The sequence below is a fragment of the Crocodylus porosus genome, unplaced genomic scaffold, assembly GCF_001723895.1.
Source record: "Crocodylus porosus isolate Cpor-Errol unplaced genomic scaffold, CroPor_comp1, whole genome shotgun sequence".
NCBI lineage: Eukaryota > Metazoa > Chordata > Crocodylia > Crocodylidae > Crocodylus > Crocodylus porosus.
The window spans coordinates 51123835-51139980 of record NW_017728949.1 but is presented as its reverse complement, the minus strand read 5'-3'; the positions used below and the strand labels follow the sequence as shown (position 1 = coordinate 51139980).

The 16146-nt window shown below is 44.5% G+C and overlaps 1 protein-coding gene across 3 annotated transcripts in view; it reads right to left on the bottom strand.

The window, feature by feature from the left end:
• ITGB6 (integrin subunit beta 6) overlaps positions 1–16146 on the bottom strand; it is a 59677-nt gene that overhangs the window by 35528 nt on the left and 8003 nt on the right. For all 3 annotated transcript variants that reach the window (XM_019554371.1, XM_019554373.1, XM_019554372.1), the window contains exons 7-8: positions 15086–15247; positions 14157–14252 (exon numbers count right to left, since the gene is read on the bottom strand). In XM_019554371.1, coding sequence (XP_019409916.1) covers positions 14157–14252; positions 15086–15247 — 258 coding nt within the window. The remainder of the gene's footprint in view (positions 1–14156; positions 14253–15085; positions 15248–16146) is intronic.

Sequence of the window (16146 nt, the reverse complement as noted above, 5' to 3'; positions counted from 1 at the left end):
GCTAGGATCTGGAACCAACTTCCTAGGGAAGTGGTCCTCACTCCTACCTTGGGTAAATTCAAAAAGAGGTTGGATGAACACCTGTCTGGGGTCATGTGATCCCAGCATGTGCTCCTACCAGTGGTGGGGGGTCAGACTAGATGATCTGTTCGGGTCCCTTCTGACCCCAAACTACTATGAAACTATGAAAGAGTTGTTTGCTCCCCTCCCTCCCTCCCCCTCACCACTCTACTAGGCACAAATTCCCCTGTCCCTTCTGCCTTTGCTGAGGTGTCTGTGTATTAGCCAACAGATTACATGCTGGGTCTGTGCTGAATCAACAGATATATGGTAATGTCTCTCTGATGTTTTCTTAATCATAGAATTCTAGAAGTCGGGTCGGAAGGGACCTTGTAGATCTTCAAGTCTGACCCCCCTCCTGGTCAGCAGAAAAACTGGGCTCAAATGACTCCAGCCAGGTAGGTTCTGGATCTGGTAGGATCAAGCCTCTTCTTAAAGACCCTCACGGTAGGAGCCAGCACCACTTCCCTTGGAAGTTGGTTCCAGATCCTAGCTGCCCTAACTGTGAAGTAGTTCTTATGGATGTCTAATCTAAACCTACTCTCCAACAACTTATGGCCATTTTTCCTTGTTAATGGGGCAATAAACACTGAGATAAGAGGGATAAACTCTTTTATCAGCTCTCCCCCAGCTTGTTTGCCTCAGTTTGCTGCAGACAGTACACAGAAGCAGGGAGGGAGAGTGAAAAGATCCATATCATCAACAGACGCATGCGTTGCATACCCCACCTTGCCTCAGAGTGCTAACCCAGGGCTGCAAGCTGGCAACACCCCTGGCCCTTGAGCAGTGAGCAGGGAAAAGCCTGGGACTGCAGGCAGGGTGCAGTCCCAGGCTTTTCCCTCACCCCCTCCCTAATCAGAGCCTTGCTGAGGCTTGACCATGACCCCTCAGTTTAGCTCTGGGGAAGGGCAGGGAGGGTGGCTCTAGCACCCCCTGGCTTCCAGCCTGAGTTACTGTAGGCATGAATGATGCATGCCCCTGGTGGCTGGGGTGGCACAGCGGCGGCGGGAGTATGGCTGTGGCAGTGGGAGCATGGTGATGGTAAGTGGGGGAGCTCCTGCAAACACCACTCGTGCTGTCAGCAGCAGGGGGGGCGGTGGCAAGCACTGACCAGGGGTTGGTGACCACCTGCAGACACTGATGGCAGTGTTGGTAGCAGCCAATGGGGATCGTGGACTGCCTGCAGATGCTGCCAGCAGTGTCAGTTGGTGTGACAAGTGGTGACTGCTCACAGGTGCTGCCAACAGTGTCAGTGGTACCTTTTTTGGGGGATGCACTGCCATTCTCAGGGCATGCATGTGCACCTGCGTGAACCTCCTACACGTCACCCCTGACTGTAGGCACATGAATTTTCCCAGTTAGACTAACCTGCAAAGGTTGAATCAGTTCAGGCTCAGGCTTTTTGAATGTCTGGCCCTAGCCTGAAGATTAACAGAGAAGTACTAGTTCTAGTGAAAGTCAGTAGGACATGCTTCCAGGACTAATTCAGAGGGAGTGCAGTGCCACAGTTGCACCCTCCACATCACTTTTAGACCACACTGTGGGAGTAGCATCTGAGGACTCTTTTTAAAATCTTTGAAGCAGGTAAGAATGCCACCTGTCTCAGCATGCCCTCCTCTCCCTTTCCCTCCTGGCTCAGCTTCCTTTCCCATTTCCCTCTCCCCCTCCCAGCACTGCCACTGGCTCCAGCTGCGCCCACTTCCCTGCTAAGCTCACCTGGAGCAGGGCATGAAGAAACTAGAGGCAGTGGCAATTGCAGACAGGGGAGGGGGAAATGAGAGGGGAGGGGAGATGTGCTGCTGAGCACAAAAGGGAAGAGGAGGGGTGACAAGTGAGGGGGAGGAGAGATTCTTACCTGATTAGGGGACTTAAAAAAAGTCCTTGGATGCTGCTCCTGTGGTGTGGTCTGCCTGTTCCTATGGTGGGGGGAGAAATTAGAAGCAGAGGTTCAGCCGCTCCTGAAGCAGTGGTTGCTGCTCCTGTAGCTACCTTTACAAAATCCTAGATCCACCCATTCATTTGTCTAAATCATGTGGGGACAGAGTATAAGAAGTTCTGAATTACCTTTTGGGATTTTCTTCCTAGGTACATCTGAAAATCCCATCCCAACCAAATAATTTCCCATTTTTATTGAAGTCTAATTATTCTGGTCTTTAATAAAAATAATTAGGACGAAACTCTACCACCCTTATTAGCATTGTGATTTTAATTAGGCATTTGCTATAACCATTACAATTTTTTTTGTTTGGAGATAAGTGTTAACTAATACACAGTTTATGGTGTACAAGAGCTCAGAGATTAAGGGGACCTAAAGACTGAATGGGCTATATGAGGTAGAATATTGTTTCTGAAAAATGTGCTACTGTCTCATGTTTGCATTAGATACACTGCATAGGTGTATACCAATTACTATAGTTATACATTTTATAACTATATAAGTGTATACTTGGTATACACTTTATAGTTTTTATGTTGGCTTCATGTTAATAGAATTGCAGTCATCTAACGTCAGATCTTATGTCAGTGCTATCATTGTAATGTGATACTCAGTAGCTAATTATTAGGAACAGTAGTTTCATTTGCATCTCATTTGTTTCTACTAGGGTGCATACAAAAGTGACATTTTTTGTACAATTGGGCCCCTGAAACTGCTCCACAGTCGTGACATAACACACTTGTACAGCTACAGAGTGCTTTTAAAATAGCTGATCACATGAAAAATGAACCCTAGTTCCCAGTTGCTTTGAATGGCCAGAGTTGAGGGGAAAGGGGGAGAATGGAGCCCAACTTGGGGATTGGGGGAGCTGGGCCAGGCCTCAGCATTATGTAAAGTGCCATGAGTTAGAGCGGGGCCCTAATGTCTGTAGGCATCCCTAGTGTGTTTAGGGCCTGAACCAATATGTACTGACATTGGCAATGTGTAAGGGGAGCACATGGGTGCCTATGCACACCCTACAAAAAGGCACTGCCGACATTGCTAGTGGAGCTTTTGGGCGGTCACTGCTCACCACCCCCCTTCGCCGCCACCACTGCTGGCAGTATCTGTGGGCAGTGAGAGATCACCGCTGGCCACTGCCGACACTGCAGGCAGTGTCTGTGCGTGGTCACTGACCGCTGGTTGGCGCTTGCCACCCCCCCCACTGCTGACAGCACCGTGGCTGCCTGTGGGAGTTCCCTGCTTGCCACTGCCAACAGCACTGCCGCTGCCTGTGGGAGCTCACCATGCCCCCCCAGCCTCCAGGGGCACACAGCGTTCATGTGTACTGAAATCAACAGAGCCCTGAAACATAATGTACATGACAGCAGCATAACTGGGGCAGGACAAGGGGACAGTAGTCGTAGGTGCCAACTGCAATGAGGTGCAAGATTCTCCCCTGCTGGGAGTCTTTGCTGCAGAAAGGGAAGCTCTGCATTGCCCCTGCCTGGCCATAGGAGCAGGGCAGCATAGTCCCACACCAAACAGTGTATCTGGGAGATGGGGGGCAAGTAGGGTAAGCCAAATGGTCCTCTCTCCCCTAACAGCCTTTGCTAGAGCAAGCATAGCCCCGCTCCCAATATGTATGGCGGGTGGAGAGAGTGAAAAGGTCACCATCCTCTGAAGGAAGCTCAGCCATGGGAGCTGACACTGAGTAGCAGTAACAGCAGCCCAGGAAGGTAAGACTTCCTTTCCCCTTACCTATGCTGCTGTGCCCAACACCCTTCCCAGGCAATGGAGTGCCCTGCACCATTGGTATGTGGCACTTAAAAGCACAACACAATAACATGATAAACTCTGCAGAAGAAAACTGCTGATAGAATGTGGAGTATTTTAAAATTTAAAATTTACAAAAAGTTATCACTAAACATAGGCAATTTAATTCTCTTATATCCCTTTTATACTTTGTACTTAGAACAGCATTGTGATTATTTTAAATATCATGTATGGAATACCTATCATTCATTACATTGCTAAAGTGCTATTGTAAACCAGCAGGATTAAACATGTTTTATATTACAGCAGGCAATTTTACATGCCTGACTCTTGTGAATTATAGCGCTGTCTACAGAAGATTGTTTGCTAGAAAAGAGGAACTCTGCATTTTGTAAACACAGATATTACATGGGCTGATTATAAGTGAGAGGCAATGAATCTAGAATCTAAAATGCACTGATCTTTTTTCTGTGGCATGAAAAATACACAAGAAGAAAATACTATTTTAGGGCCCTATTTTATATTTGTTCTTTGCAAAAAAAACCTCCCCCGTATGACAATGTAGTTCTGACAAGTGCCAACTGTGGATCGTTTTGTAAGTGAAGTTTTCAAGAGGAACTAAGGCTACTTAGTCTGCAGAAGAGAAGACTGAGGGGGGATTTGATAATGGATGAAGAAGAGAGAGGATGAAGAAGGAGTTTTCTCTGTGGTTGTAGGGGACAAGAGTACAAGCAACACCCTCCATCTGCAGCAGGGGGGACTGGAGATTAGGAAGACTCTTCTGATTATGAGGGTGGTCAAGCATTGTAAGAGGCTACCTAGAGAAACTGTGGAATCTCCATCTTCGGAAGTTCTCAGACGCAGGTTAGACAAATATTTGGCTGGGATGGTTTAGTCAGGGATGATGTTGCCTTGATCAGGGGGGCGGACTAGATGAACTTGTGAGGTCCTTTCCAGCCCTACTTTATTACAATCCTATGATCCTATGCTTTAGCACACATATTTTTACCAGCATAGTGTAATTCCTTTGTATCACATGATCAACAAGTTTATACAGACAGCTATTCTTGCAGTGCCAGAGTGGCACAAACAGCCAGATTATGCCAGCCTTCCAACTTTTAGCATAAATTTATGAAAAAGTTGATTTATTTTACCTGAAGATACAAATAGGCAAACTCATTTCTTTTACGCTGGTGTAAACTCAGTTAAGTCATACTTTTTTATATCATTGTAAATTGGAGCAAGAATTGTGATGCAATCAGTGGTAGCAGAGTGTGATGCCAAATTTAGACGATTCACTTGCAGCTTTGTATAGATATTAAAACTTGAATGTTTCTCGTTTCAATTGGCTACAACAAAATGAAACTTCCGAACAGCAAAGTTTTCAAGCTGTGTTATTTTCGGGTAGGAATAAAGGAACAATTATTTCAAGAGAAGAAGAATTCTGTTCATACAGCATGACATTCCACTTAAAAGTGTTTGGTTAACTACTAATTTTGAGAAACCCATAGCTTTAGACAAAATTAACAATGTCATTAAACCTAGTGCAGTGTTTTATCTCCAAATGTGATACACACAGGGTGCATCTACACATTCATTAATGCCCTTTTCCTAATGCACATTAAATTTAGTACTTCCATTTTTTTCAGAAGAAATAAATTCCTCACTGCTTTAGAAGTGGCTTTCAGCTGAGACTAGTAATACTATTTGGTCAGCTGTAGGTGAGTAAATTCACATGGATGTAATTTTTTGTTTGTGTCATCATAAACTTCTTTAAATGAACGGATCTCAGTGTAAACAACTTTCTCCCTGCAGTTTTTTGCTTTTGAGCATCTTGCAAATGTGTAACCATAGAATACTAGTTAATGCTACTTTAAAATTGTGGAGATACAATGCATTCCTGTTTATATTTTTGACAACTATATATATACACTAGGGTGTGTGAAATGGGCCCTATTTGATTCAGATTTGGCCCAAATCAGGGACAGTGATGCTATTCGTTGATTCGGATCACTGTCCCTGATTTGATTCGGCCAAATCCAAATCTGAAGATTCGATGCTGATTCAGAGAATTAGCGATTCTCGAATCTCCGAATCTGAATCAAATCAGAGGACCCTTTAATTTCTCCAAATTGAATCAGAACCCTCCGAATCAATTAGGAAAGATTTGGCAATTCAGATATAGACAAGCTTTAAATGTTTTTTCTACATACCTTGAGGAACCAGTGTGGCTCATGAACGTGGATGGAGTGTCCCACAAGAGCCTCCCAGCTCAGCAATCAGCTAAGGGGGGACCCTGGGTGACTCCCCAGACTCAGGAGGCACCAGTCACCAAGCCGGAGGGCACAGGGGACCCCCCAGCGTGCTCTCTGGTGGACCTGTAAGTGGACCGGAAGTGCTTCTGGTCCGCTTTTGGGTCTGCAGCTGAGTGTGCTGGGGAGCCCCCTGTGCTTCTGTGGGTTGCTTCATGTGCCCCAGCATCACAGCATTCACAAACTGCCTTCTACTTAGAGGTATGTAGAAAAAACATTTAAAGCTGTGTCTATATCTGAATTGCCAAATCTTTCCGAATGGATTTGGAGAGTTCTGATTCAATTTGGAGACATTAAAGGGTCCTCTGATTCAATTCAGATGTGGAGATTTGTTCACCGAATCAGGCTGAATTGCCGCTGAATCAAATAAAAAATTTGCATAGCCCTAATATACACATTTTTGATAACTGTATACTTAAAAAATTTGGAGAAGAAAATAAAATAAAATTTGGTTTTGGTCATATTTCCTAGAAGAATGCAGTGTTATAATCATATATAAATATTGGGTGCAAAACATACACTTGACATTATATATATGCATTTGATAACACAACACAAAGGTATATGTGGGTCTAAGCTAAAAATATGGACTTCAAGAAGGTAAGTGAAATGAAATGACTGACATCTGCTGTGCTAACATTATGAATAGGGAGAAATATAACTGCACATTTGATTACTTCAATACTATATTTATTTTGAAAATGGCAAGATCTATTTAAGGAGTTCCTGTATATATAGTCTATCACAATATTCACTTTCCTTAGAAAAGGTAACGATAGTAAGTCCTAGTCAGTTATATTTTTTTGTTCAATAAATAGGGTTTCAAGTTCCTGATCCTGAGCACATACTGGAAGCTATGACCAGTTTCAATGATCAGCATGCCATCTAGGCAGGACCATCCCTGTCTAAACTAACCTAGACAAGTGTTTGTCTAAATTGCAGAGATTTCTGCAATGATAATACAACCCCAACACTATAGCCATTCAAATCAACTAAGCCAGACTCAGACCCCTCAGGCCACAATATCAAACCCTCTGGTTGTTACCTATTGCCCCTGGCCTGAACATCTTCGACATATCATTAATTACCTTGAACCACTCCAGGAAAAAGATGGCCATCTCAAAGTAGCCGTGGGGGACAAACTTGTCTTGGCTTGTAGTCAGCCCCCCACAGCCTAACTCCCAGTCTCAGTGAGGCACCAGGCCTTGCAACAGACCCAGATGCCTTCTGTGCCCCAATATCAATTTAAGCCACAGCATCATTGTACCAAATATCCAAGATTACAACATTCTAGGACCATTGTTGCAACTCCACTAATGTCACATATGCCATCACCTGCTTATGGTGCCCCTCTGTGGACAACATTAGCAGACAGATAATCCCAAAATGAAAGAATTAACAAACATGGCTCTGGTATCAATTGCAGAAAGGTGCACAAGCCTGTGACAGAACACTTTAAACTCGCTGGGCACTCCATTGCTGACTTCAGGGCGGCTATTCTTAGATGGCAAACTATTAAAAACTGAGCTGAACGGGGAACTGCAGAACATGAAATTATTCACAGACTGGACTGGGTTATGCATGGTTTAAACAGGGACTGTGGATTCTTATCCCACTACCTGGATTAGCTTTTGTGACTCCTTGGTTCCTACAGGCTTATTGCTTGTTTGTTTGCTTCTTCCTGCACTGCTTCCCCTGCCCTCTCTTCCCCCTTCCACACTCTCCCTTGTTTTTTTTTTTATTCTAATTTTTCTCTCTTTCTTATACATACCTTTGCACTTGTACTTTCAGAGCATCTGATGAAGTGAGATTTAGGTCACAAAAGCTTGCTGTACACACACACACACACACACACACACCCCTACACCCACACACTACTAGCAAATGTTATAATATGGCATTTTGAGAAAAATCCTGGCTTGTATGAAGTACATATATTAGAATATTTAACAATTGCAAAGGTGTCTCATTAGCTAAATAGTTATCGGAATATTTATAAACCTGTTTTGTTTTAATTGCATGTGGGAAACATTTTCCAAGTTTGTTCTGATGCCAGTATGATTTTGAAAGATAATTTTTAAGGATAGAACAGTTTTCTGGTGTTTTAATTTCAATACAACATAAATATTGCTTAAAATCTTTGGGGCCTTTTTAAATTTTATTCTTACAGTGCAGAACAGTTTATCCTAAATAAAATCCCTGATTTTTCAGGAAAATTAAATAAAACCCCATAAAAAGAATGGAAATGGAATGCTGCCAAAATGGAATGCTGTCCTGAGCAAACAAAGATGATTCTTCTTCTATAGTCATTCTTATAGTTCATTGACCAAAGAACATCAATTTTTAATAATTAAGAGCCTTTTAGAATTCTAATTTTGTCAGTGCCAAATATAACTATAACCTCCCAAAGTTTGAGGTCTATTCAAAATCCAGTGATTTAAGTGATTTTCTAAATTTAGCAAAAGCAGCTCTTCTCTACTCACATCACAAATTCTGCTTTCATTCACGCTGATATACAAAAAGTAACTCCACTGAAGACAAAGCAAATCACTTCTACTACAAAGTTCACAGACTCTAATTTTGGATAGGATCTTAAACCAGGCTAAAATATAATATTGTATATATTATTTGGACAATATATATATATAATTTGGACTATTGATTATTATATATTATTCCATTATATATGGTTTATTATATTATATATGGATTTGGACTATATATATAGAGAGAGAGAAAGAGAGAGAGAGAGAGAATGTGTTATTATTATACAATGATATATTATTGGATTATATATGGATTATTATATATTATTATATTATACATAGTATATAGATTTGGACAATATATTGTCCAAATCTCTGAAGTTAAAAGAGCAACTTATTATTATACAGTCTACCTAGTTACACTGTCTATTATTTACAAAACAGTCAACCTATGGATGAGGTTAATAGCAAAACAGGACATCAATAATCTAATTGTCAAAGCCAGAAATGAATGAACTAAAACCACTTTGTACTAATTGAATCAAAAACACCTTCAGTATAACTCTCCAGCTTAAACCTTGAGACTCAAGTGAATTTCAAGAGGAGCACACAGGGTTAATAAAAACATCAGATCTCCTTTACATTAGCAACATAGTAAGATTGGCTGATGTAGCTCCAGTGAAGTGCTCTCTGCTAGAGCAGTGTTTCCCAACCTTTTTGCTCCACGGTACACTCATCTAAATAACAATACACTGCAGTACACCTGATGTGGAGCGGGAGGGGGGGAGGCACTCAGCCAGCTGGACACCGACAGGGGGTGGCGCGTGTGTGCAGCAGTAGCAGGTGGGTGGCATGGCTCCAGCCAGGTTGGGCCTTGGCTCTGGCCCAAAATGCCATCTGGCTGGCTGCGTGGCACCCCCCCAGTTGATGTCTGGCTGGGGCGGCATGCCACTTCTCCCCTTCCACTCTGCTCCATGTCCAAAATGCTGCGGCACACCTGGACATGCCTGACAGCACACCAGTTGGGAAATGCTGTGCTAGAGCCTGCATGGGGAAGAGAAGATTTCCTCTGGTCCAGCTGTCTGTTGTATCTGTGAGAGAAACACATGCTGTCTCTCTTCCCTAAAAGCATCTTTCTCTAATTCCCAGACACAGCCCCTGGTGCTGATAACTGAAACAACCCTTGGTTTATCACGCACACAGCCCCCGGCTGTTTTCTCAGCTAACTCTCCCCAGAGTCTTCCCAGACTGACACGCTGCCTTCCCAGGCAAGTCTCTCTTACAACCCTTTTCCTCTCTACAAGTCCCTCTGCCTCAGAGGGGGAAAGAATACTAAAAAGGTCTTCTCCCCATCATGGATCACAGCTTGTATTCACAGCATTGGCGATGCATAGGGAGTGCACGTGGGTACACATGCACCCCCTGAGATTGGTGGTGAACCCCCTGCAAAAAGTGCTGCCAATGCTGCTGGCGGCACCTATGGGCAGTCACTGCTTGCCTCCCACCCTCCCTCGCTGCCAGCACTGCTGGCAGCATCTGCAGGTGGTCACCTGTAGAAGCTCGCCGCTTGCTGCCACTACAGTGCTGCTGCCACTTGCGGGAGCTTGCCGTGCCCCCCCAGCCTTTGGGGGTATGCGGCATTCATGATTCACAGAACAGCAACAGCAGGCTCAGTGTGGTCCCCTGCCTTCAGTCCCTCTCCCCTCTCTAAACCTGGCTGTGTCCTGTGGCTCAGTTCCTTCCCCACATCTGCCTCAGGAGTCAATCAAAACCATGCATATGCCTTTGCAAAACACTGTGGCTGCAAACTTTCCCACTCTGCCTTTGTAGGGATAGTCAGCCCTAATGGAAATCCAGCAGCAGCTGTTACATTAGCAAATAAATTTTAAAAAGTGACAGGCCAGAATCACTGGCATGTTGATAAGAGGGTTGGGGTCTTATTGCAAGCAGCTTGAGGCTTTTCTGAACGTTTTTGCCTGCCAAACTGGACTCCGGTTTTACTCACAGTCAGGGGCAAGGTAGGGGTTATTAAGCATGGAGTACTGATCAGTTGCGGCTGAGGAATCAGCCTCAGATACAAAAGTCAAATGATACAATTATTAAAATAAAAGGATTTTATATAGACCCAGGGCTTCAGTTAGGTAACACAGGGAAATTGTGAATGAAGCTTCCAACATATAAGCAACTCACAGAAGTTAACTAAATATATTTGCGAAGTATTTATGGCATTTATAGAGTGAGTATTAAAATTGTAATGGGTTTCCAAGCTTCTTTTGTAGGGACTCAGTCAATGATCCAAGATCAATGAAATCTTGCTACAGATTTTGATGGATGCTGAATCAGGTCCTTGACCTCAGTTAGGTAAATATCTAGCATCTCTTTAATTTTACACCATATTACTTTTTCCAAAGAGACCCTTCTCTTGCTAACTATGTGAAGTTCTCCTCAGGAATGCTCCAGTGCTCACTCTCAGGACACAGACAGATGTGAAGCTCCCTGCTGTAACTGAGAATGCTTTGCAGGAAGTGTTCTGAGTCGCAACAATCCCCAGGACCAAACAGAAGTTCACTGTTGGTTGCAGGAGGGAGGGGAATTTAGCTGTTGCCTGTGAGCCTGTAGCCGGTTTCCCCTAGCACTGGCCCTTCGTCTCTGACAGGCCCATGCCAGCCTGGGCTGTTTTCCAAATGGGAGGGAGGAAAGGAGCAGAAGGAGCTTGTTCTAAGGGTTCCCCAGCCAGTACCGAAGAGTGGCGTGGGTGGATTGGAGCCCCGCCCCCCACCTCAGGGGGTTTTGAATATATCTGCCCCACCCTCCAGTGCCGGCTGAAAAAAACCCAGACCAAACTCCCTCCACTCCCTTTCCCCCTCCCATTCTGAAAACAGTGACAAGTAAGGAGGAAGTGCAGACAAAAGTTACTGAAGATGCTATGTTTTGAAATGTCTTCATGCAAGGAGGGTTCTGTTTTTCGTAGGATTAGGCCCTTTAAAAGTGCTTTGCAGCCACACACTTCTGTTCGGTCAAGGCTGTAGACTACTTTCAGGGGCCAGTCAGACAAAAACTGTCACCTCTATCTGTGCCCTCACAGCTGGCCAACACAGTTCTTAATGCAGGTTTTACATTTCTATATTCATGCCAGCATTATAGTAGCATTAAAGTTATCAAGTGGATCCTTTGTTTGTTAGGAACACTATACTATGATTTATAAGCAACAAAAAATGCAGTTAATGCTAATCCATCTCTAGCATTTTTGTTCTTGTTACTTTGTCAGAAAAATAAAAAATATTCCACTTAAGCCTTTGATCTTTACAATACTGAATTTTGTCATGTAACTGGGTATCTACAGCCGCTATCCTGTGGTTACAGCCTCATTATTCCACAGTGAGATGGGACAGTCAGAGGAAACACAAAATAGTAGCAGTAGTAGTGGTAATACTTAAAAATTAAAATTCAAGCCTAATTCTTTTGTGTTTCAAAAACATGTTGGACATGAAGAGAAACAGTTAGACTCTGTACTCAAGTCTCACATTCTCCAGTTATGTCAATCAAATTTAAAATAAAAACCCGAACATCTAATTCTCCCATGCTTAAGACTTTAAAGAAAAACCATCTAATATTATAAAAGCCTTAATCTGTCTTCCTGTCTGTCTGTCTGTCCATAATGCTGTATTCGCACTCTGTTTGGCTGACTGAGACAGCCAGTCAGACTGTGAATACAGCATTGGGACAGGAGGTGGGGGCACAGTGAAGCACTGCCATGATGGTGGGGACAGGGGACGGAGTGGGGGGGCACAGCACAGCTGGTCTCGCTGCCCCCCCACCTTGCTCCCTGGAGGCAGCGGCAAAGGAGCAGACAGAATCGGGGGGGGGCAAGGCCAGCAGCACCCTATAGCAATGATGGAGTGGAGGGGGGGAGCGTGGCCACCAGAGCTGGCCTCGACCCCCGCCCTTTCTCCTTGGAGGTGGTGATGGTGGCACGGAGTGGGAGCAGGGTTAGGGTGCCAAGGGGGGCGAGGCCACTGGTGGGCCTCCCCCCTTCCATTGTTGCTGCCTGCAGGGTCAACGTGGGCCGATATGGTGGGGGGGAGAAGCAGGCTGGGCTGATGTGGCGATGGTGGTTGTGGAGGGAGAGGAAGAGTGGGCCTGGGCCTCACGTGGGGGGAGGGGGAGGAGCTGGCCCGCCTGGCAGTGGAGGGAGGGAGTAGTGGGCCCAGCCTGATGTGGCAGCAGCACGGGGAGGGAAGGAGCAGGTCTTCTCCTTCCTTGGGCCTGGGCCCACTCCTCCCCAACCCCCCATCTCCCGCATTGGCCCTGAGCCCACTGCTCCCATCCTGTCATCGCCACTGTGTCAGCCTGGGCCCGCTGCTCCCCATCCCCACACTGCTGTGGTGAGCTGGCTTCTCCTCACCCTTGGGCCTGGTTCTCTCCCACACCCCCTGCATCTGGCTCTGGCTGCTCCTCCCCTCTCTCTGCTGCTGCAGCAGGGAAGGTGGGAGTGGAGTCAGACCCTAAGCAGCAGGAGGGAAGGGGGGAGCGGGCCTGGACAGGGGGTGGGGCACAGGGCTCTGTCCCTGCCTATTCCTCCCCCCCATAATTCTTGACAGGCAATTGGCTAGTATATTATAAAACAAAAACCAAACTCCTTATTCAAATCATTGAATTCTGATCTAGTGTTCCTTTTTGGATGGAACTGCCTCTGGCTAACTCCTAAACGAACAGCAAATAATATAAACCATCTTTATCTTCTACCTCATCTCAGTTCTGGCAGTGAGTCTGGCTGACTATACGCAAACATTTTATTTCCAAGGCGCAGCCTTTCAATGCATTAATAAAAAATGAAGTGACCAGTAAAGTGTCCAGTTATTGCTCCTCTTCCTTTTTTCCTATTTCCCATGCAATGACCCTTTTAAATAGTCATTGAATAGAGACATGCATTCTTAACTTCAAACACTATCATGGTAAGTGTCTTCTCTCTCCTTACAGGGAATCCTACTTGGGGATGGAGGGAAAAGAGAATAGTCCACCATTGTGTTTATTTTTTTGTGTTTTTATCTTTTCAGATAGTTTCCCATTTGACTCATTGGAAAGAAACTTCTGACTGAAGAGCTTGAAGTGAAAAACCTATCAGATCAAGTGAAAACACATTACCTGAGAGATAAACAAAACATTTCAGGAAGACTTTTGGTTTCAGGGGCTGTTCTTGTCTTGCAAAAAGTAAATGCAGGTTCAAGTATTCATACCCAGCATCATAAGAGATAAAAGCCCAATGCTAATGGTTACACTGAACAGTTTAGACAAGTTTAAGGGTTAATCACCCTTATCTACTGTGACTTAGAAAAGTAGTTACTCACAGTGTGATTCAGCTTAAAACCCAATTTAAAAGTGACATAAGAATCATAAAATCAGAACATGCTAAGGTGGTTTCAAAGAAACTGAGTTTTAGAGGTTCTAAATCTAGTAGCAGGTATCTGATATTTTCTCACTATTTTTATTAAATATGTACCTTGTAGGGTAGGTTCTTTAATGCTAGACTTCTTAAGCATTACTGTATCAACTTAGGAAGAATATTACAGAAAAATAGTTCAGAATTAAGTATTTTAGGTACCTCACCTCATATAAGGGAACTTGGTCCTTGGTTACAGCAAAAACTAATAAGACATTGTTTTGGACAAGCTTGTCTATAAGTTGTCCAATTGTTGGGTACTCCTGAAAACAAAATACAAAGAGGGTCAAATAAAGGCTTTTGGAATAAAAAGGTGAAGCAGGTAAGAGACAAGGATTAAAATAATATCCTATCATATCATCTGCAAAGAAAATCACATGCAATGTATTATTTCTATTATAATTAATACCATGTGCTCACTGTAATAGAAATGTTATTATAAACTACATGCAAACACAGTAAATGTGTACGTGTGAGACTTTCTGCTTGTGCTCACATTCTTACAAAGAACTGAATGACTTCACTTGTATGATATTTTAAAACCCCTTCGGTCTGAAGTCAGAAAGCTTCTAGAATACAAGCCTTTAGAATTCTCTTGAACTACATATGTTTCTTACATTCCAAGATTCTAAAATCTTGAGACAAGAGCAGTGTCTGCCTTTGTGTTTGTATAACACCTGGCACTTCAGGTCCTGACTGGGGCCCCTGGAACCTACTACAGAATTATAATGAATAGTTAGTATTATTTTTATATGCTGCAATTTTTGTTTCAAAAGTTTTCCTGACCTCTGTGGTTTCTTACAAATTCCTAAAATGCTCCTTAATTCCCTCCCTTTAAGAAAATGTGATTAATGCATATTTTATTCTTCCCCTCAGGGAAGAATACCTGTAGATCCTGTTCCCACTTGTGGCAGCTCTCTGTCATAATGTACTTATTAAGTTTTGTTCTGATTTTATGAAAAGCTGTACTGACTGGATTTCCTGGCTCCTAATATATATCACTAATCAAGTATACACTGGCATTACAGTGGCAAACCATCTCTCCTCTGCTTTAAAATTCCACTCTGAGAATTGTTTGAAAAATGGAGTGAATTACCAAAACTGTTGACATGGAGTATTCATTGTTGTGGTCCAAGTGACAATTTCCATCATTTGGAATAACAATTCCAGCCAGTTTACTGTCCATTCCAAAATGGGAATCAGCATCACTCACAAAAACTAGTAGATGTAAAGAGTCATTCCTCCACCCAATTTGCTCCTGTAATTAGAATGCAATGATTCAGTATAGGCTTTGATCACACTGACAAGATATGGTGTTGGATAAAGAAGGTAAAGGACTTGGGGACACATCTTTCAAAGAGATTTTTAAAAGCAGGGGCAAGGGGGAGGGAAGGATTGGGGCTGGGACTGGGACAAGCTGCCCAGCAGGCAGAGGGCCATATTACTCAGAGAGAGAGAGGGGGGGTGTGGAATGTGGGTGCGGCAGCAGTTGGAGTGGGGACTCTGCCCTGCTGCTGCTTGCCCAGCCAAGGTGGTGGTGGTGGGGTGGGATGTGGGCATGGCTTACTCCAGGCAGAAGGGGACAAGTGACAACAGGGCATAGCCCTACTCCCAGTGCTGCCATACTTGCATCCTGAACCCTCCTGTGCTGGCTGGCAAGCGGCAGCAGAGCAGAACTCCCACTCCCAGCAATGACACTGGCACATCAGTGCTGGGAGTGGGGGCTATGCCCTGCTGCAACCTGGAGCGAGCCGCGTCTGCATTGCACCCCCCCTGTGCTGGCTGGGCATGCAGCAGCAGGTCATAGCCCTCATGGCGCCCCACACTGGGGAAGAGGCAGGCACAGTCAGAGAAGCTGCAGGAGAAGCCCCCAAAGCTACCCTGCCCAGCTACATCCCCTGCCTGGCCCAGCCTCCCGGCACTTACACAAAAAAAAAAGAGCCCCATACTCACTGGCTCTGGTAGTGACAATCGGGGCCTCTGAGGGCTCATGGAAGAGTCCCTTCGCACAGTGCGGGGCAGTGGGGATCATCCCCCCCACTTGGCACTCACATGGCAGCTGCCCTAGAGCATGGGTGCAGCACAGCTTGGCAGTGCCCCAGTGAACTCAGCTCCTAGACAGCATGCAGTGCCCTGCCGAGCCATACTGCACCCATG